We start from the raw sequence: 26,067 nt of genomic DNA, 5'->3' as shown, positions 1-26,067 counted from the left end.
TTTATATACAAACTGGAAGCAGCGAAACAACAAAACTGTTCAAAGTTGTGGCGCCTCAGCTCCGACAACTGTTAACATGATTGTTTAATCGAAGTTCTAGGCATTGATGGGCTACTGTAATTAATGTAAGTAAAACTACCAATTATTTTGATATAAACGTTATTTTGATGATGCATAATTGTTCATTTTGAAGTGTAATATGCCGAAATACTATCTGAAACTGTAAGTTAATTATTTTATACTGTCCCATACCTTAATATTGGTGTTTGTTGGAGCCAATTTTTTGGGGGGCGACAATGCACTTCGGCAACAGGATGGCGTCTCACGAAACCGTCATAAGTAGCCTTAAGAGCTTGGTGGTAATATTTTTATGATCTTGATATCACCAAGCCTTAAACGGCTCCCATACAAGCATGCGGAGAGCCATGTATGATGTAGAGTAAAGGAGGGGGTTTTCGGCCACTTGTTAAGTCTTAAGAATAAGACAAAATCCTATTTTTTTTGGGACCCTTTACTACTACACTCCAGCAAAGCATAGAGAGTCAATGCTAAAGCGTATTGACCTCTAGCACTGCATACATGCTGTGAGGCAGGGACCTAGAAGTCTATACACAAATATACACACCACACAATATCGCATAGACTGTACACAATCATGTCGATGCAGCTGTAAGCTAGGCAAATTCATGCAAAAAAATATATTCAAAAAATTGACTTGAAAACACATCAGACAATTAGTCTGAACCGAGTCAGGAGCAAATTTGAAGAAATTATATTTTTAAATGTTGTAAAACCAAAGATATAAGAAGAAAACTGACCAAGTATCTGTACTAAAAATCGTACATGTAAAATTGGTCGTAGACATTCGACAGCTGAATATGACGCGCACGGTTGCATAACGTGCGTTCTCGAATCCAAAATCGTACCTCACACACACAATCTCGCCATACCGCGAATGGTCCGTCTTGGGGAGCTATCCGGCTGAGAGTTTGCAGCGATACCAACGCAGCTTCGGAGCTCCGCAGCGCGCCGAAAGGTTTGCGATGGGAAGGCAGCGGCCTAGCATTTTGCCCAAACAACGCTAGATCGGCTGCTGGCAAAATGAAAATAACTACGATCGAGAACATCGTCGGTTTCTTAACTTTTCAGTGAGATAATTCTGAATTCTAATTGAGACTATATAATAAATTAAATCGACAAAGAAACCTCGGTAGAACTCTTATAACTATACAAAAGCTTGTTTATTTCTTCATTTGACATTTTGTTTTCGACCATTTTTTCGTGCGCGAGTCAATGTAAACTATGTATTACCAAACTTTCAACACGCAAGGAACGGGGAACACTCGCGGACCTCGTAACAAATTTGTTGCAAAAAAAAATTTCGAGGGTGATTTTGAAGCAGTGAAGAACATTGGCGCTGCAATGCGCAGAAATATACTTGAAAGAAACTTAAAAAATAATACCTGAATTTTCAGAAAATCGTATTTGTATTAGTGTACCTAGATGTGACTTGGTTATAAATCAGATTTTATGAAGATTTGTCGGGAAAAAATGTCAATTTTTTCCGTTTGGTGGTCATTTCTAGGCTAATATTTTAAAAGTTGCATCAGTAATGGGCCCGATGTTTCTCTTATGGTACTCGCATGTTATTTCTACATAGATGGTTAAGGGTAAGACCAGATAACATTATAAAAAAGATATATCCTTCCACCCTCCCATATCCTAGTTTTGGGCTGATTATTGCCGACCCACTGCAGCAAGGCCATTCAGATTTTCGTACGCGCGCAAAGCGCCCTCTAGTGCCCCATGAATGTGCCTATGTAAGCAAAGTTTGACACTGTCACTAGACTTACAATTTGATTTTTTTAATTATTCTTTTTAACATCAGTAAGTTAAAAAAAATGTATTTTACTGCTATTTAGGTGTCATTGATTGTCACTAAAGTACCGATTTTGAGTGAAATCAGTTGAGTTTTGTACAGTGGTGTTTGAAATGTTGAGAATCAAAAGCACAGCTTTTACTACACAGGCAGGATAGTGATGCTCTTATGTGTGTACTACTAGGGTGTCTGAATGATTTTTCAATTTTCAATTTGGGATCGTTTTTCACCATTTTTGTTTGATATTTGAATAAAAAGTGTAATCAGAATAATACATTTCTTCTTCTTCTTCTTCTTCTGTACATGTCGACAGACTTGTTAGTCCATATAAAGACACGGAAACGAAGCACGTGGTCATGGAATAGAGCAATCTTTTAGGAATTGTAGCGCATGGGACCTAAAGGAATCAATTGATCCTGTGTTGATAACGCTATTACAGAGCTGCCAAGTAGTACGTTTTTAACGTATTAATACGTTTTTTTTTGGGAAAATACGTCTGTACGTTTTGCTGTGCCAAAACACGTTTTTTGAAAGTTTCGTGTATGGCTGTGCGAACGTGGCTAGCGGCTGGCTGTGAGATCCAGCGTATGCATAGTTTTGCTATTGCTTTGTGTCGGCGATTCCTGCAGCGTGCACGCATGTACATTGCACACAATACAGGGGATGTACACCACTCAAAGACGAGCGCATTTCCCCAGGCCATCCATACACACGCTAATGACATATATCATCAGTGCACTGCAATACACACACAGTGTCAGTACAAAAAAGTCCCGATTTTACTACCAAATCCATCCCAAAAGCCAAATTTTGCTGTCAAAAATGCGGAATCGAAGCCATATTTCTAAAGCTCACGGGGGCTTAGCCCAGTTTTAAGAAACAGCTTCACCAAAAAAGCGCTAAAAATCAGCGATTTTGTTACCAGTTTTTTTGCCTATCGCAAGCCCTTCGAATGTGATGGTATCTTCAAAAAGCCAAATGAAAAAAAAACACGGACCTGCTGATGCATTGACTTCATGTACAAAGTTGATAGCAACTCTAGACTTGCCTTGTGCCGCAACTTAGGCATAGAACATCATCGTGTGTTGCGCCACAACACACAATGATTCTTTTAGTTTTAAATAATGGACTTTTCTGATAAAATAGCTAAATATATTTAACAATCTTTTTTTTTTTTTTAATGATTTTTTTTTTTTTTTTTTTTTTTTTTTTAACTGACAGGTCGGCAGCTCTCAATGATTGAAAGCGTTTTTATTCAAAGAAACATGATTGCAGTAGCATTTTATAGGGAAAATAACAAAAAACGTAAAAACAGGCAAAATATGGTTTTTCACCTAAAAATATGTTTTTTCAAGCTGAATAATATGTTTTTTTAATGTGACAGGTTGGCAGCTCTGCTATTAGGTAACTAAATCCAGTTCTCGCACGTTTGAAGTTTGAAGCTTCACCGATGTTTCTATCAAAAGATACAGCCCCTCCAAAACGATGGTATATTCATATCATTTTGGTCAGAATCGACGAAAAAGACGTCCACGCAGAGTGATGTTGTTTTGCTAAATTTAGCCAAACAGCTGTATTCGCACGATATGCAAGCGTATGCATATTGTACGCATGCTGCTAAGCCAAAGCGCAACTTGCAGCTTGAGCCACGTTGTCTCCGCGATGCCTGCCATTGACTAGTACAGGCCTCGAATTACATCAAATTTGGGTCAAGGCCACTTTTTTGAGAGGGCACAAATCCACTGAAAGGGGCACAAATCTATCCTAAGGGGCACTAAGGCCAACGTGGAAAGTGCGCGTAAAATCACCTCACGCCGTTGTTTTCAAGGTGGGGGGGGGGGGGGGGCACTTTTTTCGCAACGACTCAGCTAGCCGCTGAATAAGCGGGGGGGGGGGGGGGGGGGGGGTAAGAGGACACTTTTTTTTTTTGGTCTCGAAATTTGAAAATTTGACATTTTGTTCCCTTTGGGGTAGGGGGGAGGGGTGGGGGGGGGTGAGGTCACCTTTTTTAGATCAGCCATTGGCATAATTTTTTTGTGTGTGTGTGTTTCATTTAAAAAAACCGAAGGGGGGGGGGGTTTAACGCCCCAACCCCCCCCCCTGCGTACGTGCCTGCTCGTCTGAATACAGTTCCCCTCCCTCCGCACAAAGCGCGGAAGCTTTTACGTTTCATTAAATCATTAGAGAAAGTAGAGGATTCGTTGTACCATTTTTTACTCTTAATCCTCGTCTAAATTCATCCCCCCCCCCCTCCCCCGCAAAGCTCGGAAGCTTTTACGTTTCATTAAATCATTAGAGAAAGAAGATGATCCGTTGTCCCGTTCTTGACTCTTAATCCTCGTCTGAATTCAGTTCCCCCCCCCCCCATTTGTGCGCGCAAAGCACGAAAGCTTTTACGTTTTATTAAATCATTAGAGAAAGAAGACAATTTGTTGTATCGTTCTCGACTCTTAATCCTTGTCTAAATTCAGTTACCCCACCTCCTGCGCGATCGAAGCGCGGAAGCTTTGAGAAACAAGACGATTCATTGTACCGTTCTCGAAAATAATCCTTGCCTGCAAGAATACAGTTTTCCCCTTCCCGCGCAAAGCGCGGAAGCTTTTATGTTTCATTAAATCATTAGAGAAAGAAGACGATTCGTTGTACCGTTCTCGCCTCTTAATCCTTGTCTGAATTTCAAAAATGTTTTTTGTCTGCTCCTTTTTCTTCATACGTCCTCTTCCTTTTCTCTCCTCTCTTTTTTTGGCTTTTTTTTTGGGGGGGCGCCCCCACTGCCCCCCCCCCCCCCCCCCGGCTACGTACCTGCGGTCAGATGAACATCTTTTGATACCTTGTTCGCCCCCCGGAAACTCATGGGTTGAAGGCAAATTACGGTCAGATAAGCATTCAGGGGCCCGCCTCAGGGCCCCTGGTGGAGTCGAGGGTGCGAAAACCCCTGAATTTCAGGGGTTTCAGGCATTTGATTACGGTCAGATGAACATATTTTTATACCTTTTTTGTGACACTGGCAGGATACCGATTGGCGTGAGGTCCAGCGGGCGGAGCCCCCAGAAGCCCATGGGTTTAAAGCATTACATTACCGTCAGATTAGCATCCAGTGGGGTCCAGGGGGCAGAGCCCCCGGAAGCTCAGGGGTTTAAGCATTTGATTACGGTCAGATGAACATGTTTTTATACTTTATTTGTGACACTGGCAGGACACTGATTGGCGCGAGGTCCAGCGGGCGGAGCCCCCAGAAGATCAAGGGTTTTAGGCACTAAATTGCAGTCAGATGAGTATCAAGAGGCCTGCCAAAGGGCCCTTGGTTGGGTCCCGGGGGCAGAGCCCACGGAAGCTCAGGGGTTTTAGGCGTTTAATTACGATCAGATGAGCAATTTTTGATACCTTATTTTGTTGAGAAACTGGTAGTTAACTATTTTTCTTTCTTGCTCTCTTTCTTTCTATTTCTCTTTAAAATTCTTTTCAAAAAAAAATGGGGGGGGGGGGGGGGGAGTTTCCCCCTTTGACGTTTCATTGAATTATTAGAGAAAGAAGATGATTCGTTGTACCGTTCTTGACTCTTTATCCTTTTCTGAATTCCAAGGGAAGCGCAGAAGCTTAGACGTTTTTAATAAATTATTAGGGAAAGAAGACGATTCGTCTCGATCTCGACTACCGGGATTATCCTTTTCTGAACTCAATTCACACCCCTCCCGCGCGATGGGCGGAAGCTATGACGTTTTAATTAAAATGTATGGGAAAGAAGACGATTCTTTGTACCATTATCTCGACTCTTAATCATTTTCTGATTTAATTCCAGACCCTCCTCCCGAGAAAAATCCAAGTTTTTCACTGATTAAAAACTGTGAAAACGCACCAAAAAAGGTCACAACGCGAAGTAAAGATGTTGAACCAACGATGGGAAAACAAAACTTCCAGATATTGATTGGTTCAAATAAAAAGGATGGATTGAAAAACTAAGCCTGAGTCATTACGGTTTTTGTGCCAAACGTTTCAGTCATTTGGATAAAGACATTCTTTCATATCTCCGTATCGGCAATTAACTCCCGCCAATTAATTTAGGAGTTCCATAGTGAAAATTAAGTCTCGCCAATAATTATTGTTTTAGATCTCCGTATATAGGGGCAACAAAGTCTTGCCGATTATCATTGTTTTAGATCTCCGTAGGGGCAACAAAGCCTTGCTGATAATTATTGTTTTTAGAGCTCCGTAGGGACAACAAAACCTTCCAGTAATTATTGTTTTTAGAGCTCCGGAGGGGCAACAAAACCTTGCCGACTATTATTGTTTTTAGAGCTCCGTAGGGGCAACAAAACCTTCCGGTAATTATTATTTTTAGAGCTCCGGAGGGGCAACAAAACCTTGCCGATTATTATTGTTTTTAGAGCTCCGGAGGGGCAACAAAACCTTGCCGATTATTATTGTTTTTAGAGCTCCAGAGGGGCAACTAAACCTTGCCGATAATTATTGTTTTTAGAGCTCCGGAGGGGCAACAAAACCTTCCGATAATTATTGTTTTTAGAGCCTCGGAGGGGCAACAAAACCTTCCCGATAAATATTGTTTTTAGAGCTCCGGAGGAGCAACAAAACCTTGCCGACTATTATTGTTTTTAGAGCTCCGGAGGGGCAACAAAACCTTGCCGACTATCATTGTTTTTAGAGCTCCGGAGGGGCAACAAAACTTTGCCGACTATAATTGTTTTTAGAGCTCCGTAGGGGCAACAAAACCTTGCCGACTATAATTGTTTTTAGAGCTCCGAAGGGGCAACAAAACCTTCCGGTAATTATTGTTTTTAGAGCTCCGGAGGGGCAACAAAACCTTGCTGACTATTATTGTTTTTAGAGCTCAGGAGGGGCAACAAAACCTTGCCGATTATTATTGTTTTTAGAGCTCCAGAGGGGCAACAAAACCTTGCCGATTATTATTGTTTTTAGAGCTCCAGAGGGGCAACTAAACCTTGCCGATAATTATTGTTTTTAGAGCTCCGGAGGGGCAACAAAACCTTGCCGATTGTTATTGTTTTTAGAGCTCCAGAGGTGCAACAAAACCTTGCCGACTATCATTGTTTTTACAGCTCCGGAGGGGCAACAAAACCTTCCGGTAATTATTGTTTTTAGAGCTCCGGAGGGGCAACAAAACCTTGCCGATAAATATTGTTTTTAGAGCTCCGGAGGGGCAACAAAACCTTGCCGACTATTATTGTTTTTAGAGCTCCGGAGGGGCAACAAAACCTTGCTGACTATTATTGTTTTTAAAGCTCGGGAGGGGCAACAAAACCTTGCCGATTATTATTGTTTTTAGAGCTCCGTAGGGGCAACAAAACCTTCAGGTAATTATTGTTTTTAGAGCTCCAGAGGGGCAACAAAACCTTGCCGATTATTATTGTTTTTAGAGCTCCGGAGGGGCAACAAAACCTTGCCGATTATTATTGTTTTTAGAGCTCCAGAGGGGCAACAAAACCTTGCCGATTATTATTGTTTTTAGAGCTCCAGAGGGGCAACTAAACCTTGCCGATTATTATTGTTTTTAGAGCTCCGGAGGGGCAACAAAACCTTCCGATAATTATTGTTTTTAGAGCCTCGGAGGGGCAACAAAACCTTCCCGATAAATATTGTTTTTAGAGCTCCGGAGGAGCAACAAAACCTTCCGATAATTATTGTTTTTAGAGTCTCGGAGGGGCAACAAAACCTTGCCGATTATTATTGTTTTTAGAGCTCCAGAGGGGCAACAAAACCTTGCCGATTATTATTGTTTTTAGAGCTCCAGAGGGGCAACTAAACCTTGCCGATTATTATTGTTTTTAGAGCTCCGGAGGGGCAACAAAACCTTGCCGATTATTATTGTTTTTAGAGCTCCAGAGGGGCAACAAAACCTTGCCGATTATTATTGTTTTTAGAGCTCCAGAGGGGCAACTAAACCTTGCCGATAATTATTGTTTTTAGAGCTCCGGAGGGGCAACAAAACCTTGCCGATTGTTATTGTTTTTAGAGCTCCAGAGGTGCAACAAAACCTTGCCGACTATCATTGTTTTTACAGCTCCGGAGGGGCAACAAAACCTTCCGGTAATTATTGTTTTTAGAGCTCCGGAGGGGCAACAAAACCTTGCCGATAAATATTGTTTTTAGAGCTCCGGAGGGGCAACAAAACCTTGCCGACTATTATTGTTTTTAGAGCTCCGGAGGGGCAACAAAACCTTGCTGACTATTATTGTTTTTAAAGCTCGGGAGGGGCAACAAAACCTTGCCGATTATTATTGTTTTTAGAGCTCCGTAGGGGCAACAAAACCTTCAGGTAATTATTGTTTTTAGAGCTCCAGAGGGGCAACAAAACCTTGCCGATTATTATTGTTTTTAGAGCTCCGGAGGGGCAACAAAACCTTGCCGATTATTATTGTTTTTAGAGCTCCAGAGGGGCAACAAAACCTTGCCGATTATTATTGTTTTTAGAGCTCCAGAGGGGCAACTAAACCTTGCCGATTATTATTGTTTTTAGAGCTCCGGAGGGGCAACAAAACCTTCCGATAATTATTGTTTTTAGAGCCTCGGAGGGGCAACAAAACCTTCCCGATAAATATTGTTTTTAGAGCTCCGGAGGAGCAACAAAACCTTCCGATAATTATTGTTTTTAGAGTCTCGGAGGGGCAACAAAACCTTGCCGACTATCATTGTTTTTAGAGCTCCGGAGGGCACAAAACCTTCCGGTAATTATTGTTTTAGGGCTCCGGAGGGGCAACAAAACCTTCCGATAATTATTGTTTTTAGAGCTCCGGAGGGGCAACAAAACCTTGCCGACTATAATTGTTTTTACAGCTCCGGAGGGGCAACAAAACCTTCCGGTAATTATTGTTTTTAGAGCTCCGGAGGGGCAACAAAACCTTGCCGATAAATATTGTTTTTAGAGCTCCGGAGGGGCAACAAAACCTTGCCGACTATTATTGTTTTTAGAGCTCCGGAGGGGCAACAAAACCTTGCCGACTATCATTGTTTTTAGAGCTCCGGAGGGGCAACAAAACCTTCCGGTAATTATTGTTTTTAGAGCTCCGGAGGGGCAACAAAACCTTGCCGACTATCATTGTTTTTAGAGCTCCGGAGGGGCAACAAAACCTTGCCGACTATCAATGTTTTTAGAGCTCCGGAGGGGCAACAAAACCTTGCCGACTATCAATGTTTTTAGAGCTCCGTATGGGCAACAGAACCTTTTTGAACATTACAAGTCGGGTTGGCTTACGATGACTATAATGTCGGCAAAACTTTTGTGGATTAAAATATTGTGGCCGTAAACGGTTTGATTTTGAAAAGGGCATTCCGGCCAGTGAGAGGGGCATGGCGGCAAATTGCCGATTGCCGGTGGGTAATTCGAGCCCTGCTAGTATGGCTAGCCGTTCGCGAAAAAAAAACAGGAAGTGACTACACGTTATAGTCAATGGCAATATCGCGGAGACAACGTGCACGTTGTCTTCGCGATATTACCATTGACTATAACGTGTATCCACTTCCGGGGGTTTATGGTGCGAACGGCTATCCATACTTTCATTCACTATACGCGCAGATGTTACGCGATGTAACCATGGTTTGGACTGAGCGGAGCTCACGTCTCCCTAATTAGCTGAATCCAAAAATGTGGGAAGGGTATTTTCAAACTGTTAGGCCAAATGATCCCTTGGGGCTAGCGAAAAAAAAAGCACCTGGATATTATCCTTACGTCTAGCCCTACTTAAGCCGCGGGGGCGCAGCTCAGGAAAGTGGCAGATTTTGGAGCTAGGATGCAAACAACATTTCAATCGCTGTTTTGACCAAGATATTTTTAGAATTCTAGGGGTGGCCCCCTATAGGGAATATGGAGAAAAACCTGCTCTTTCATATGACACCTCATTTATTGAGTTTCACCTTCAGGATCATTTGTTATAAAGGTTTGAATTTCAAATTTTTTCATAAAATCATTGACCAATTTTGCATGGTCGCGCGATGCACATAGACCACATAGGGATGCGTACAATCTCTATGGGAAGGGTTTTAGCACACAACATCGGGTGCGCGATCAGACACCCTACCTTTACTTCCTATTTATTATTATCATTTCTTGTTCAAATCATGAAGCAAATATTATTATTATTTAAACAAAAAAAGAATCCCAGAAAAAAATCACGAATTGCCATGACGATATTCATTTCAATTTTCACTGTTTCGGAAGCAGTTATCGGCATAGCGAACCAGTTTTCAGCCGCATGTACAAAGTCAATAGGAAGCGCGCGCCGTGCGTTTCCGCGCTGATCTATAGCACTAGCGGGCGGAGCAGGTATCCCATGCCAGAGCTCCCCGGAGCTCGCCAGGCCGAAAACTAATACTGCGGTGATCGGAAATTGGAATCTGAATTAGACAGAGATATCGTGTGTGCGTCGTGGTGTTCGGCTGCATTGATTTAATACATGCGATGAGATACTTTTGAGCTTGCGACTAACACAAAATCGGGCTCTAGATCTGAAAAATACTTGAAATAAAGTTCATTTTGTGGTACTCATATTTCTTACAGACATGCGTAAGATACTCGATTTTTCAGATTCGGTTAGCGGGACCGCCGATTACATCGCTAAAATGTGATATTTTAGGATATATTTTCCATTGCAAATGTGGTTCTTCAGTGACTCTGGCATGTTATGGTATGTGTGGGATATGTGATATGCTATTATGCGATGTTTTTTAAAGGGACTTTACCATGCATCCAACGGATCGGCCGAAAACTGGAGATGGTTGATTACCCCCTCCTTTACTCTAGAATATCATGATTTTGGTATCAGATCAAACAAAAAATGCAAGCTTTCTCCTCGCACTAATATCTTATAGCGTTAAGCGAATGGCACTGGCAGCCAGCGATAGCCAATCAGAAGGGCCCTTGTAGGACCAAAAAGCACAAGTGTTTGAAACTGAGGCTGAGACCAGTCGAACATATAGCGTATGCGCAGAGATGTAAACTCATTTTGTATAGGTCTTTCTTAATCCTTGCTGTAAAGCATCCCTTCGTAAAAGCTTTTCATTTATTGACGAAAGCATGTATCAGTTTTAATCTAGTGATTATGCCTATTTACTTTCTTTTCTTTACCTTTTTTGTCTGTGTGTGTTTCAATGTGGGTATAACTAGAAATTGTCCATTATCTCCCCTCTCTGGCCAGGAACCTTAAAGAGTTTCATGGCATGCCCAAGATGCTGCAACAGTGATATGGTTCATCCACTGTTCTGAACTCCCTTACGATTGTGAAGATCCAGCCAGCTAGATCATGGATGATCTTCAGAACTACAGGAGTGCTCTAGTGACTGGTGCTGGGGACAGCAACTACTCTTCCAAGTTGGGTGGTCTTCGATCTAGTCAGAGCATTCTACCATCTAAACCCTATCCTGGAACAACCCCTATGAGAGCATACCAAGATTCCAGGGACCCAATGGGGTCAGTGGACTCTCTCCTAGCTGGTTCGTTCGGACATCCATCTCAGAATGACATCACAGATGATGACAGCTTGAACGATCTTCCACCAAGGCAATCCACCAGAGTGCACCGTTTGCCAAACCCGGTGGAGCACCTTAACATGAAGACTCGTGGTGTACAGCTACCAGTCAAGCACACCAATCAAATAGGAACACAGATTGGTATACTCTTACCTAAATACCACATCCACCCACAGTCCAAGTGCATCATGTGTCGTGACTGTGGAATATTTTTCTCCCATGACTCCTTCCTCCGGCATCTCCATGACAATATAGGTCGCCGCACAGACTGCCAGTCTTCAATGCTTGAGCTTGGGGTAGATAACCCTGGTGTCCAGCAGATGAAAATATGGGATGACTTTGTTGGAAAGCTGAAAGGAGAGGAGGGATCACACAAGCGTCCTCGCACCTCTTCCTATGACCCCAGTGGTGTAACCAATAACGTATCTCTAGGGGGTAGCAGCTATCGTTCAGCATCAGATTCTTTTTCCACAACCCAGCCGATTCAACCTCGAAGGCCTGCTATGCATTATAGCCCTAGGACTAGCATGCGCGGAGTTCAGCGAAGCCCGCCAGGCACCAAGGGGTCCCAACTTCCTGTAAATCATTCAGGGAATAGCCCTAAAAGAACTGTTATAGCAGAAGCAGGTTCAATTTCCGACCTCAACAAGAACATTCAGAACACTGTGGATGCATCAGAACGTCTCCTACGGGAGACCTCACAGTATCTTGCCTCAACGGAGAAGTCACGGCATCGAAGGAATCGATCCATCACCATGGACCTCCAAACAAAGTCTGCCCCTCCTGAGGGAAAGCCCCATGTCTCTAGACCCCTCTTTACCTCGCAAAGTGCACCTCTTCTGCAAAACCCCCAAAGAGAAAATACTTCAATGGTCCACTTCTCTTTATCTGGAACTCAAAACGGTGCCTCTGAGAATGGCGATACAGAGGGGAGCCAAACAGCTCGCTTTCCTCAAGATACCAGAATGTTTTCTGGTGGTGACCTGCCTTCAAGCGCATCAAACCCAGATACTCATGTCACATCACAAAGTAATTCAAACTCTATTGATGCTATGAAGGTTGCTACGTCAGTACTACCTCGAGATGAAACAGGGTCAAGATTTAGGTTCCCTGTAATCAACGGAGAACAAAACCAGCAGAACAACAAGAAGGAAAAAGAAGGTGAGGTATTGAAACGTAAATTGTGGACACTTTTTTTGTGTGCAGTAGTAGATCATTATACATGTTCCTCCAAACTTTTTATATCGTTGCTATTCACTTTGAGAAGTTTGCTTTTAATTTGTTTGCTAGATGTTGAGTAATTTGATGAAAATGTGTAAAAACTTTTAGAGGTTGCAGTCTATTAGAATAGAAATTGAACAAATATTACAAATTTAAAACTGTAAAACCAAAACATAGCTCTTATTATGATTTTTACAGGCCCCAGCACTATGCAGTATTAAAAAAAAAATATATACTTTTGAACGAACAAAACAGATCAATATGATTTCACATCAACATTTTACAAAATCAGATTTCAGAAACTGAATACTTTATGTTTCTGTATGGATTGTAAGCCATGCATAAAATCATGGGACTTTTAATGTTTTCAGTAATGCATTATAATTATAAACAAGAAATTACAGGTTCCAGATAATATTTTCTGTTAGCGTGCTACATGTACTTACTTTGTACCTTCAAAAGACCAAATATATTTTATTTTATTCCTCAGATCCTCTTTTCATCTTGCAAACGGCTCAAGAGCTTCTCACCTTAGCCTCTCATCAGATCCAAGTCTTGAAAGATGAGGCTGCCACAGGGAATGGAGACCCAAAGTCTCTAGGTAAGCTTGATAATTGTATTTAAACAACCTCTCCCTCCCCTCTCCCCCTCTCCATCCCCTCCTCCTCCTCCCCAAGAGCTTTTCACCCTGGCCTCTCATCAGATCCAAGTCTTGAAAGATGAGGCTGCCACAGGGAATGGAGACCCAAAGTCTCCAGGTAAGCTTGATTAATGTAGTTAAACAACTGCCCCTCCCCCTCCTCTTCTGCCTCTCCCCTGCCACCCCCCCCCCCTGCCACCTCCCCCTCCCCTGCCTCTCCCCTGGACTTCTACCCCAAAGAACAAACAGTTTTTGCACACAGATACTTTTATTCATAATCCCCAATTGCCATTCATGTACACGTAACATAAAAACAAATGCCACATTTTCCCACATGTGTGTACGAGCCGTTAGTGTACTGTTTTTTATAATTATTATTATATTTTATTATTTATTTATTTGGTATACATGTATATAGAGAGCAACCGCAGCTCAGACTGTCACTTTACAAAGTCATTTTTCTTGTAGCAACTTTTGATTAAAAATTAAGTTAAGAAATTTGTTCCTGATTTTCCTCTTTGATGCATACAACATGGTGTTAAAATGTCGTGTTGCTTGATGTTTTCTTTCAATAATGTTCTCTTTGTCTTATATGCAGGAAGAGATAATGAATTCTTACAGCTATATCATGAGGAACGATCAAAGCGAAGAAAGTTTGAAGCACAAATACAAGACTTGCAGGGTATGTATTGTGATCAGTAATGCTGGGACTTAGAAAGATCCATAGAATGTACCATCAGTGCATTTAATGACTAATAATACATAACTTGCATGAGCACATGTCCATAGTTTCAGTGGGTTTTACCAATTTGGTACAAATGAACTTTATCTGCCCATGTGCAGATTGTATCTATCTTGGCTTATGTGAAGATTTCATTTGGCCACAAACAAAAATTTCTTAAGGATGTTGTAATCTATTTAAGTCTTTTTATATAGATCTAACAAAATAAATGTAATATCATGATAGAACCGTTAATGTTGTGCTTCTGATTTCTGTGATTTCTGTTATTACAGACTCGCTGAAAGAAGAGCAGAAGCAACGTAAAGAATTAGAGATTCAACTACGAGCATTAAAACTGCAAAGATAACAAGACTCTAAACATATTTTCACCAATGAAATTTGTAAGTATGCACCCAGATGATACAAGTGCTTGTATGTTATTGTAATTGAAAAATGGACCATTTTGGTCTGTATGTCTGGAGTTCCATGTGGAAACATGTACATCACCTTGGAGGAGGATTGTATGTCTTCCACTGATGTAAAAATGATGATTATGATGATTATTATTATTACTATTATTGTTATTATCATTCTTATTGTTATTATTATTTTTAGTCCCCATTTAAAGATTTACATAGAGTCACAAATTAATTTCTTTGTTTAGTGTTTACATTGATTGAACAATTTTGTCTAGTAGGTGATGTTACTGTTTTCTCAAGTTTTTTCAAGGCGTGTCAGATTGTACCAAGAGATTATGGAATTGAAAGACGAAAGAATCACAATTGTGGATAGGCACAGCGCAGCTAGATTTTAGAGCAGTGTAGGCTAGTAAAAGAGCCCACTGCCAAGTGATACCAAAAGTGGAATACTGCCCTCTTGAGACCATAAGCAGTACATTGTCTCATTTTAGCCAGACAAAACTGGATTGCTATGCAACCAATGGCAATGCCATATGGGCTATCCGGTTCAGTCCACAATTTGACATTCTACCAGAATGTACCAGAAATAGATCTTTTGTATTGTTATAATGGTAAGAATGTGGCACAGAGCCTCAATAATTTATAGATGTCAGGCGCGAAAGAAATCTTGACAACTTTTTTTTCTTTTTATTCCTTTTGTTGATTCATCTGTGATAGAAAAAGAAAGGTATAAGGTATTTTGGGAAAAGGACACTTTACTCTTTCCCCTCAGGTCGTTACAAATTTGATAAATATGAAGCAATCGAAGTTGGATATGCTTATTTATATGTATATGTTCCGACAGGCTGGCACCCGGTACTGTATTAGACCAGCTTAGGTGACATTAATACAAGAAAGGCAACTTTGTTCACATCCCAGATACAATTCAGTCTTTGTCTGCACACATTCACTTTCAGACCATGTATGAAGCAAAACTGGCAGTGACTTAACTGAAACAAGTAAATGTTGAGTTCACCAGTGAAACCTTTCCAATACCTTTCCTTCTGTCTTTTTACACATGCCCTTGAATTAGTTTAATGGCAGGTAAAGAAGAAAAAGGGATAATGATGTTTATATTTCTTGGAAAGTGAATTTATATCCTGACCCAAGATCTATTGCTGGTACCTGTATGTATGTCTCCATCTTGTCTTCTTTTAGTGTACATGTATGTATTACATGGTGTACCCTCGTGTCCTTTCTCCCAAGTTCAACTGTCGAAGGTTTAACCCTAATAAGGCCGGGCTATTTGAGGTCTTAGTATGGCCGGGGGGGGGGGGGGGGGGGGGCTATTATGGCCCCCCTTAAGATCTCGGCTGCAAAGCGGCCGATCGCCGCGAAAATTTGCACGCATGTCAAGTGAAGTGTATAGAATAATATGATAATTTCAATTTTTTGAAAAATTTACTCATTTGCATATTTATGGTAATTTATGCAAATAAAGTCATAAAAATCACATTTTTACCCATTAATCATATATTATTCATATTTAAGCATTCTTTTTCACTACATATATTCATTAGACCATTCTGAATAATAATATGACAAAAAAAATTGGAAGAGCTAGCTTATTTCTTATGTTATCCCTTGTTTTGATAATTTCTTATGTATTTCATTGTTTTTTTAACTTATGTATTTCATTGTTTTTGTTGTTTTATTTCATTTCTTACTACAATTCAACTATATTGACTCCCAAAACAACCACCTAAACTTTAAACAAGACCCAATAACCCATGTTTGATCTGTTTTTAGGAAAAATGACTTTTCCATATGTTTTGTACACAAATCACGAAAATGAGCGATTTTCAGGCTGACATGCAATGACAAAAGGTCACGTGACCTTGTAACCGTAGTTCCGATTTTCAAAAAAATTCTTTTAAAAGTTGCGCAAGACTCGAAAGAAAAAAGTCAGCGAGCGGCGGGGCGCCATCCATATGCGTTCCCGAACAATCAGAAAAATTGTGGATGGGGGGGCCATAATGACCATAATGCCCCCCCCCCGGCCTTATTGGGTTAATGACCTTTATTTGTTCTGTGTATTCAATAGATGAAGAATATTTCCCACCCATGATTGATGATATATATATATATATATATATATATATATATATATATATATGCATCATAAGTTCTTCCATGATCTTCTGAAGTTAAGAGAATTATTATAGAATGCATCCTGCAATATCCTGTATTAAAGATATGATAATGATAATCATAATCATACAGGAAGAAGAAGTGACAATAAGCAGAGTCTGAGGATGAAAAAAGGACAAGTCAAGATTGAATATCATGAAGCGAAAAGTATCTTGTGAAAGATATCCCATTATCATGGAATGATCTGTGAACAAACAGATCTTTGTAGTAGTGCTGTAGTCAAACATTTAACCGTCCGGTATCCGACCGCCCATGGCGGATTCCGTTTTCAATTGGACGGTTTCGTTTTCCCGTTTTTTTAAAAAAAATTTTAATTTTTTAATTTTTTTTTTTTTTTAATAATTTTTTTTTTTTTAAGTTTTGATTTATATATGCCCCTCCACCTGGTACTATGCCTGGCAATGTCTACCAGCTCAGTAATCTGTGCGTTGACTCACCACTCCGAAACTAGAACAACACTCCAATTTGTCTGTCATCTTGGTTTGAAAGTAATCTTTGTAATAGATCTCAATATGTAGTTTATAATAATAATTCATCCAACTTTTACACACGGCGTACCACAAGGTTCTATCCTAGGTCCTCTAATGTTTTTAATTTACGTTAATGATCTTACACATTCTTCTAAATGTTCTTTTAAATGAATATTCTTCCCGCGTGGGTTTTTTTCACAGTCGGTCAAAAAAACAACTAAAAAAAAAGATTTTTTTTTTTTTTTTAATTTTTTTTTTAAAATCGTTTAACCGAAAACCGTCCGGTTTTGACTGGCGGTTAAACGGAATTGGAGATATCCGTGATGTTACAGCACTACTTTGTAGTTCTCTTGTCAACTTATCATAAGTGAAACAGATCACTGCGATGTTGTTTAGGTTAATCAATTGTATTTCAGTTTGGTGGCTTCAGTGTTCGGAAATACTAGTAGTAGTCTAGTTCAGTTTGCTTGTCCTCTTTTGTAATTGTTACTTCTGTCATCTTAACTTAAGTATAGTGTAGCTTCCAAAAAGGAAGAAAGTAGCCTGGTATTGAGGAATGATAATAAATTTGAATAGAGATTATTTACTAAATGATATGTTTCTTTTTCTTTTTCTCTTGATCTTTTTCTCTCATTTTTTTCTTCAGCATGATTTCTTGTTCAGTAATTTCATTTTCACCCCCTGCCTCTTGTTTTACTATTTCTTTTCAATAAAACAATTACATTTTCCCCTCCTAGCCAGTAGGGAACACAAAGAGCTTGTAGGAAAATAAAAAATGCACATCAGCAGATATCTCTCTAGCTCTCTTCTAATATTGTACAATGCATGAGCGCTCTCAGTTTATTTGGATGCATCTAATTACATCGCCATAGTACATTGGCATGATTGGCTTTCTGATCATCCCACCTAGATCAGTCTTGTCAGAATCATGTGGCTTGAGGGATTGATTTATTTTCTTGCATCTGCTACTTTATATGGAGGTAGTGGCTTATCCAGTAGTGAATGAAGGCAGGGTTCCCCTCCCCCTCCCCCTCCCTCATCAGAGTTAAGTGCCTTCTTCATTATAGGATGAATTATTATGTGTCTATTTGAGAGGGGTGCTAAGCTGCTATACATAGATCAAGGCATTGGTATATCGAGGCATAGGGTAATGCCAGTTTACGCCCCTTCCCCCTCCCCATTCTCGTGAGATTTGTGTGGTTTATGAGATTGATAGCTGCCCCCCCCCCCAACCTTTGTCCAACCGCCCGCCTCATGAACGGGAGGTCGTGGGTTTGAACCCCGGCCGAGTCATACCAAAGACTTAGAACAATGGGACCTTCTGCCTTCTAGCTAGGCGCTCAGCATATTAGATTGGAGAAGGGTAGTAATAACATATTATGTTATGCAGGGCCCGCTGGAAGAGCAGTTTCATAACTGAAGTGGCTACCCTGGGTAAATAAAATATTATTACAGTTGTATGACTTATGAGATTTATGTTTCTCTTTTCAAGAGGGATAATCCTGCTGGTATACATGTACATGTTTATGGAGTCAATGGCGTACACTCGGTGTAGGATAGAGCCAGTCGCTGCCAGTGTACCTGCTCCCCCCCCCCCCCCTCTCATGTTGAAAGCCTAGAGATGAAAAATCACGACAACCTGCAATAAACGTACTCACATCACATTAGGGTGCTCAGATACTGTACTCTGCCCTCTCCTCTCTTCCGACCATCTTCTGTTTTTGTCTCTCCATCACCCAACTACAGTCAAACCTTTCTTTAGTGACCACCTGTCTACAAAGACCACCTGTCTACAACAAGCACATTTTTTGTTTCCCTTGAAAATGGTTTCTTATCGAAACATGTACTAACGGAACCTGTCTACAAAGACCACTTTTTGTGTTTCCCTTGGGCGGTCGCTGTAGACAGGTTTGACTGTAATTCTATAACTTTTCTTGCCACCTTACCATTACAGGTTAGAATAGCAAAGAAATCAAAACACATAGTTGAAGAAAAATAAACTATTCGTCTATTCCCAAGGACAGAAGGTAAAGTAATGATAGAAATTAAGAATAAAATTAAAAAAAAACACTAATGGATGAGCAAGGCCATTAGTCATACAAAATTGTTGAGCTCCTACAGGAGATAAAATCTGATATTGCTATATTTGTTCATAGTGACCATGAGGAGATAATTCCTTTGCAGATAAATAATGGATACTAACACAAGACCTCTAAGCTGGTGGATTGCATTGAAATTTCCCATTTCAGGTTGTAATTAAAAGATAAATCAAATCGTCCTTGAGGGGACAGCAAAAGGGATATTCCAGGCTTTTAAATAAAAAACCATAGTCTGTTGAATTGATTTCAAATAATTGGTACTCTGCCAAGCTATAAAGTGTTGGTTAAAGGGTATTTTTAGCTCGGTCTGAGCAACAGAAAGCAGGGAAGTACTTTCACTCTTTTGAGATGTCACTCACCCACCCACTCACCCACTCACTCTCAAATCACAGTTTCTACCGGTACTGTGTAAAAGGAAGTAAGATAGGGAGTCTTGGGGACTGTCCCTTGAAACAGAAATGAGGAAATGGTTTAGTTTAGGAACATGATTTTTAACTCCAAAACAGAGATTGAATTCTGCCTAACTACATGTAGGTACCGGTACTCACATAGACAAGTGGGTGATAAGCAATTGTATCACGAAATTTTGATCAGTTTTAATATCAATATCCAAGGCAATATGAATCAAATAAGCTAAAAATGTATCCATTACAAATAGATTTATTTGTTGTATGACCACGGTTTCCTAATTAGAACAAATGAGCTTGTTGATTCAATCAAGACCACAAAGAATGTCTCAAATATCCATATTTGTTGATTTTTGTTTCAGTATCGATGTTTGCCAGACCGGTTTATTTAAATTTAAAAGTAAATAATCATGGTACCGGTAAATACCCACATCCTCATATTTCATGTAATGGTCATTGCCAAATGGTTTTGTTTTGATGATGAAAGCGGATAGGTAAATCATACAAATGATACAATGTGAATCCTGAATCTATGATGCTGATTCATGTATATGAATAATTCAATGTATGAAAAATTAGTACATTAAATATGTCAATACTACAAAAAACAGATTAAAGTTTTTTTCAAACTCCCTTTATTCCCTTGTCAGGAATTTCAAAAGAAATAATAAGATTGTTTCCTTGCAAGTTGAAACACAAAATGTGCCCAAAAATACTTATTTCTCAAATGCCATTTTTTGGATGTTTAAATACTTTGTACAAAATTTTATTTTGTCTTTCTTCAATTTCTGTGTGATGGCAATTACAGTAATCTAGATGTTTGTATTGAGTAGTAGGATTAGGAACATGGCACTAATCCATTATCCATAAATGCAAAATCAGTGCCAAACCAAGTTTACCATTAGTGTACCACCCATGTAATATTTGCCTACAGGATGATATACCTACCCCATGTATACGTAACATATACTTCAACTTTTGTTTATACCTTTTGGTAATTGTCTGTGTTTTGCTAAGGCAAATCATCTGCATTTTGGTCTATACTGCTACTGGGTTTTTTTAATTCGAGATAATAATATGAAGGTATTACCATATGTTTCTCAAGGTTGTTTTTTTGTAATAATTATTTTCTCTGCCCAGCCTAGCAAAGAAAATATTGTGTATTGTGAATACCCAAGTACCTGTCCATAAAATTACAATAAATAATATAAGGTTGGTTCAGATACGGTCTGTTAAACCGCAACCCCCCCCCCCCCCCCCCAAAAAAAAAAAAAAAAAAAAAAAAAAAAAAAATTGAAAATTGAAAAATAAAAAATCAACAAACAAATTGAGCATTTTTGTTAATGTATAAATATTTACGTTAAGTGCATACAACAAAGGGCTTGTGTGTATTCACTGAGCTCTGTGTTAGAAGATACAGGAATGTGAAGTGTATTACACTTCAAGTCATCATTGCAAGTGTAAATGGCCCTAGTGACTACTTTTTAGCAAACAGTGCATAAATATGTTATTTCTTGATTACTTTTCCTGGAAATTAAGTGTTTGTTTGCATTTATCATTTAATCAATGAAGGTATAACCATATGTTTTTCAAGGTTTCAGTTGTTGTTCTGCCAAGCTGTGCAAAAAGAAAAATGGTATATTAATTACACCTGTACAAAGACAAGTAGGCCATTTAGTTCCATATGTTGCCAATCCCATCTTAGATTGAGTATTTGTGATCATTGTATTACGTTAACCCATACCAGATCAGAGGTTTTTTTTCATTTTCTAAATTAATCAGCTTTCCCTCCTCAAATTGACAACAATTTATTTAATTTTCCATTTCTTCAGTTTCAAAAAAAATAAAATGTTTATTATATGAAGTTATAAACCCATGTGAAAAAAATTGAAAGATTTAACAGGAAAATTTGCCAAATTGTACACAAAAATAACATTTATATTTTTATTCCATTGCCAATTTATAGACTTTAATGATTAGTTACAATTAAATCGTTCTTATTCAAGAACAGCATAATGTACTTCATTGGAAAGTGACTCAAAATGTTCTCTGATTTTTGCCCTTTCTGCTCATCTGTAATGTGTAATACCTAGCATTCTGGATCAAAAGATCATAATGCAGAAACATCACTAAAAGAAGACACTGTACTGATATGAGTTAAAAGCCTCACTCTAGCTGCTTAGATCAGAATGATATGAAGAGACATGACACATTCAATGCCATATGGAAACATATGGGACCCTAAATGAGTGAATATCATAGATGCGCCACATATTTACCATGATATACTTCTATCATTTAGCCATAATAGCTCCATGACCAAATGAATCTATTATCTATAGGCGTACACATTACATAGTGATTTAGAGAGTAACAGTGCATACTGTCACTATCTGCTTTGAAAGTTATATGTTTGTGATAGTAATATGTACAGCGCCATGAGCGTCGGAGCCTGGCGGATACCGGCGCTATATAAATATAAATATTATTATTATTATTAAAAAGCAAACCATAAGGACTGTTGGGTTCCTTCCTTCAACAAAGATTTAACACAGTTCTTACTATCAATACCGGGTAGTCAATATCATACTTGTTCTTTTATAATTTTCCTAGAAATTTGGTGAGATATTTCCGTTGTAAGAATTTTGCAGTTTTCTTCATCAAGATAAATTGAACCATTGTCTATAGTCTAGATAGATTCTTTACAATAACTTATGCCAGTGAGATATTTGATTGCATACTGATGTAGCTACAATATACATCTAGGTCTTTACTATCACATTCACATCAATGCATAGTATAAACACTGACTATATTGGTGGAGTTTTCTAAAATTATTTGCCTTTTTTGGCCGTAATTCAAACATGTACCGGTGCATAGGTACAAGTACAGTCTCAACCATCCAAAAAGTCATATGAACACTCAGGTCTACAGTGTGTGATCCAATTCCCATTTTAAATTCAATTCAATGTATTTATTCATATTTATATGTGTTTTTTTTTTTTTTCCATGTAAAATAAATGCTCAAACAGAAAGATGATACAAAATACATTTTTGTGATGGCGAAATTATAATCATACATAATATTGATATGATATACAACATCTACATGTACATGATGATGTTGGGTGATTACACCCTTTAAAACAGATGGTCTCTCCATTGGAAGTGCGGCTAGGTAAGCTATGATGAGAGCTCTATGCTGATTGGTCAGCTGGCAGCGTGCTAATAATATGTCTGACTGTAATTTACTTGATTAGGTTCGTTTGCCCTTCGCTTGATTGCGCTCCATTCCATGCCCTATCCCCTTTTCCTTTCATATCTCTCTCTCTCTCTCTCTGTCTCTCTCTGTCTCTCTCTCTCTCTAGCTCTATCTCTATCTCTGCCTCTTTTTTTCTTTCTATATCTCTGTTATCTCTGTCGCTTTCTTTTTCATCTGTTTCCCACTGCCTTTCTCTCCCATCCATGCATCTCTCTTCCTCTTGTAATACACACACACACACACACACACACACACTAACTTGCACACTCCCTTCATCTCTCTCTCTCTCTCTCTGTTCTCCATAACTTTCCACTCCTGCGTCTCTTCTTGTTTCTCAATGAAGCTGATTTTTATTTCTTTTCCCATGCTTTAAGCCTTGTCTTTTTTAAATCCAAAATGCATCAATCTTTATGCAGATGAAACAATATCTGATATTCCAGTTCTCTCCTCTGTATTTCCTGCATTTTTATTTTTACCCAATCGCTTTCTTTCTTTTTTTTTCTTTTCCGGATACATGTATGTCACAATAACATCTCTCTGTCCATCTCTTCTCTGTCTTTTTCTGTCTTCCACATAGTTTTTTGTATCGGTTTCCATGTATCTTTGTCTCTTTGTGTTCACTACTCTCACAGCCTTTGTCTCCATCACATCTTCTTTCTCATACTCATAGCTTCCCCTCACTGTGCTTTACACACACACACACACCCTCTCTCTCTCTCTCTCTCTCTCTCTCTATTTCTCTCCCTCTTTCTCTCCCTCTCTCTCTCTACCATCTGCTCCTCCTGTGGTCCTCTCTCCCTCAATTTCTATTCCCTTGAGTGCGTGATGAGATGGAGGCCTAGTAATAGAAAGCTTCCGTTGCTCAGTGATGCGGGAAGACAACGAGGATGAGGAGAGAAGCAGAGCGACACGAAGTGCTCATCCTCTCCCTCGTTCGCTCTAAAGCCCAAATGTAATTTCAGCCTTAAAGGTCACGTCCCTTTATAAATTTCTAATACTCGGTCTGTTTTTGTCCAAAAGGCATGATTCATCGTATTTTTGCTTCGTTGTTTGTGCAGTATTCATTCAGTACTGTAGTAAAAAGCTATATTTGACCCTTTTTATGAATGATCATTCTCTCTCTCTCTCTCTCTCTCTCTCTCTCTCTTTGTATTTGAAGGCCAATAGTGATTGAGATTTTTGCCAAGTTGTCTGTTATAATGAGTGCCTTTTTTATGCTGTACATAATATGTATTCCTAGATGAGATGTTCACTTTTATGATAAATGAAGATTGGTTAAGTCAAGGTCAGCACATATTTTTTTAAATCAATTTTTGTTGTTGTTGTTGTTATGTCCACAAAAAAAAGTGGCTGATGTTCGAGGAGATAAATTCATTAAATTGTCTGTTTGTCATGTTTTTACGTCATTGCTCACATATTTCCATTAAATTAGCTATTTTTTTCATTGTAATCAGTATGTAATTTTCAAAACCGTCTCTATGATTACATCTATAGCATAAGATTCTTCATAGGAGGATGTACTAAGTATCGTAGGTGAGTGGTCTTTTTAATTAGCGATCCATTCCAGCCTTTAATAATTTGGCTCCTGCACTCAAGGTGTTGAAATTATAATTACACTAATAGCAACCTGAATGAATAATGTATGACAGAAAGCTATTGCACAAGGCCAACACACTGAGTGGTCTGCTGAGGGCCAGAAAGATATTAACTCATCACTTCATACAAAGTTAATTAATGTCTTTCTGACTCTCAATAGGCCTGTCTTTATCAGCTCGAGTTTGCCAAATAACCCGCTATTTCAGACTCGGGATATTATCCCAAAGCTCGAAATTGCTTTTTCATCAGACATATACGTTCATCACAAACTAGCTCGGACGGGCGCAAATTTGCCCACTATTTCCCATATAGCAGGATATTTTTTAAACAAAACCAAGATTTCTCTGGATATTTTCTCGACCGAATATCCCGCTAATTGCAACTGGGGGCTGATGAAGACGCAAATTAACTGGCTAATTTGTGATCGGGATAGTCAAAATAGCAGATTTTTTGGCAAACTCGAGCTGATAAGGACAGGCCGATATACTCCTACTAGCATCCTGGATAAACTCAGGGGATAACAAAATATATTTGTGTGTTTAGATTTCCTACGAATGTTCCATTTACAGACATAACGGAAGTGCGCAACATCCCATCGCGGATGCTCGCTATCGCATCGGGGACCATTTAATTTAGAATGCACACCAAGGCTGCACAGCGCCTTTTTTTTCTCCCGTACCTTGCCAAAACTGGATGTAACACTTCCTGTTGAATAATAGATGTGTTTCCGAAATGTGTGGTCTGCCGCGGCGTCACCCGCACGGAGGATACCAGCCATACCACAACAAACACCTTAGAAATGTAGTCGTTACCCAGGCCTATGGCAGATGCATTTAGTCCCTTTGATTGACCTGTCGTGTACTTTTTCTCTCTTTCTCATCTTCTCCCCAGTTCAGGCACAGGTTCTTCCGGTTTGGGGTGGAAAGGTGGTGAGTGATGCGGTTACTGAGGTGCCGGGATGCGGAAATTTTCAATTTATTTGAGGATGACTGCTCTAAATATATTGAGGAGCCATGATTAGCCTTGACTTGATGTTGCAGTTGATGTGCAAGATGGGTTAGAAGTACAGGGTCAAATTTTGATGCTGTTTGTAGGATCATTTAGTTTTATCTATTTTTAATGAACTTACGTCAAATAGGATTGCTACAAGATTTTTTTCTATTCTTTAAAGTGTGAATTTTAAATCAACCTTCTACGTAATTTTAACATGGGTCATATATTTTAGATAATAAATATAAATATATGTTGTTAGAAATTCTCTAGTTTAATTACCTTACACGGGTATCTTTCTTTCATTTTGGATTTCCTATTACATAATTTTTTTTTTAATGATTTCTTTTTTAAAATAAATAAGTTGATGGTACATTTCCTGTGATTTCTGCAAGCCATTGTAGAAAAAATGTTGAAAATAAGTATTCCTGATCATTCTGCGCACCTTGAGCTTCAAGAAAAATGTAAACTTTGCAAACAACAACCCTGATTACAGGGAGTTGTATTTTAATTCCTTTGTTGAACTCATAAATGTGAATATAATAGAAAGAAATCTGGAAACTAGTCATTAACATAGTTTCAATATGGCTTTGATAAGATTAAATCTATGTATGTTGGTTTATGTATACTCTCTATATTGATATGTATTGTATGATTCTATTCACTGGGATGAGG

At 39.1% G+C, this 26,067-nt stretch overlaps 1 protein-coding gene across 2 annotated transcripts; it reads left to right on the top strand.

The window, feature by feature from the left end:
• On the top strand, positions 1-25,829 carry LOC105447482. Of its 2 annotated transcripts, none has more exons than XM_030976661.1 (6): positions 1-125; positions 11,047-12,538; positions 13,089-13,356; positions 13,837-13,920; positions 14,253-14,360; positions 25,299-25,829. In XM_030976661.1, exons 2-3 carry the CDS (start codon positions 11,152-11,154, stop codon positions 13,220-13,222), a joined length of 1,521 nt encoding a protein of 506 aa, XP_030832521.1. In that variant the 5' UTR covers positions 1-125; positions 11,047-11,151; the 3' UTR covers positions 13,223-13,356; positions 13,837-13,920; positions 14,253-14,360; positions 25,299-25,829. The 2 variants fall into 2 exon arrangements, with proteins under 2 accessions (XP_030832521.1, XP_030832520.1); XM_030976660.1 differs by having other exon boundaries at positions 25,294-25,829.
• Positions 25,830-26,067: the final 238 nt, after the last annotated feature.

Source organism: Strongylocentrotus purpuratus, unplaced genomic scaffold (assembly GCF_000002235.5).
Source record: "Strongylocentrotus purpuratus isolate Spur 01 unplaced genomic scaffold, Spur_5.0 spur5_scaffold_9, whole genome shotgun sequence".
Lineage (NCBI taxonomy): Eukaryota > Metazoa > Echinodermata > Echinoidea > Camarodonta > Strongylocentrotidae > Strongylocentrotus > Strongylocentrotus purpuratus.
This window is presented reverse-complemented; position numbering and strand designations above follow the sequence as displayed.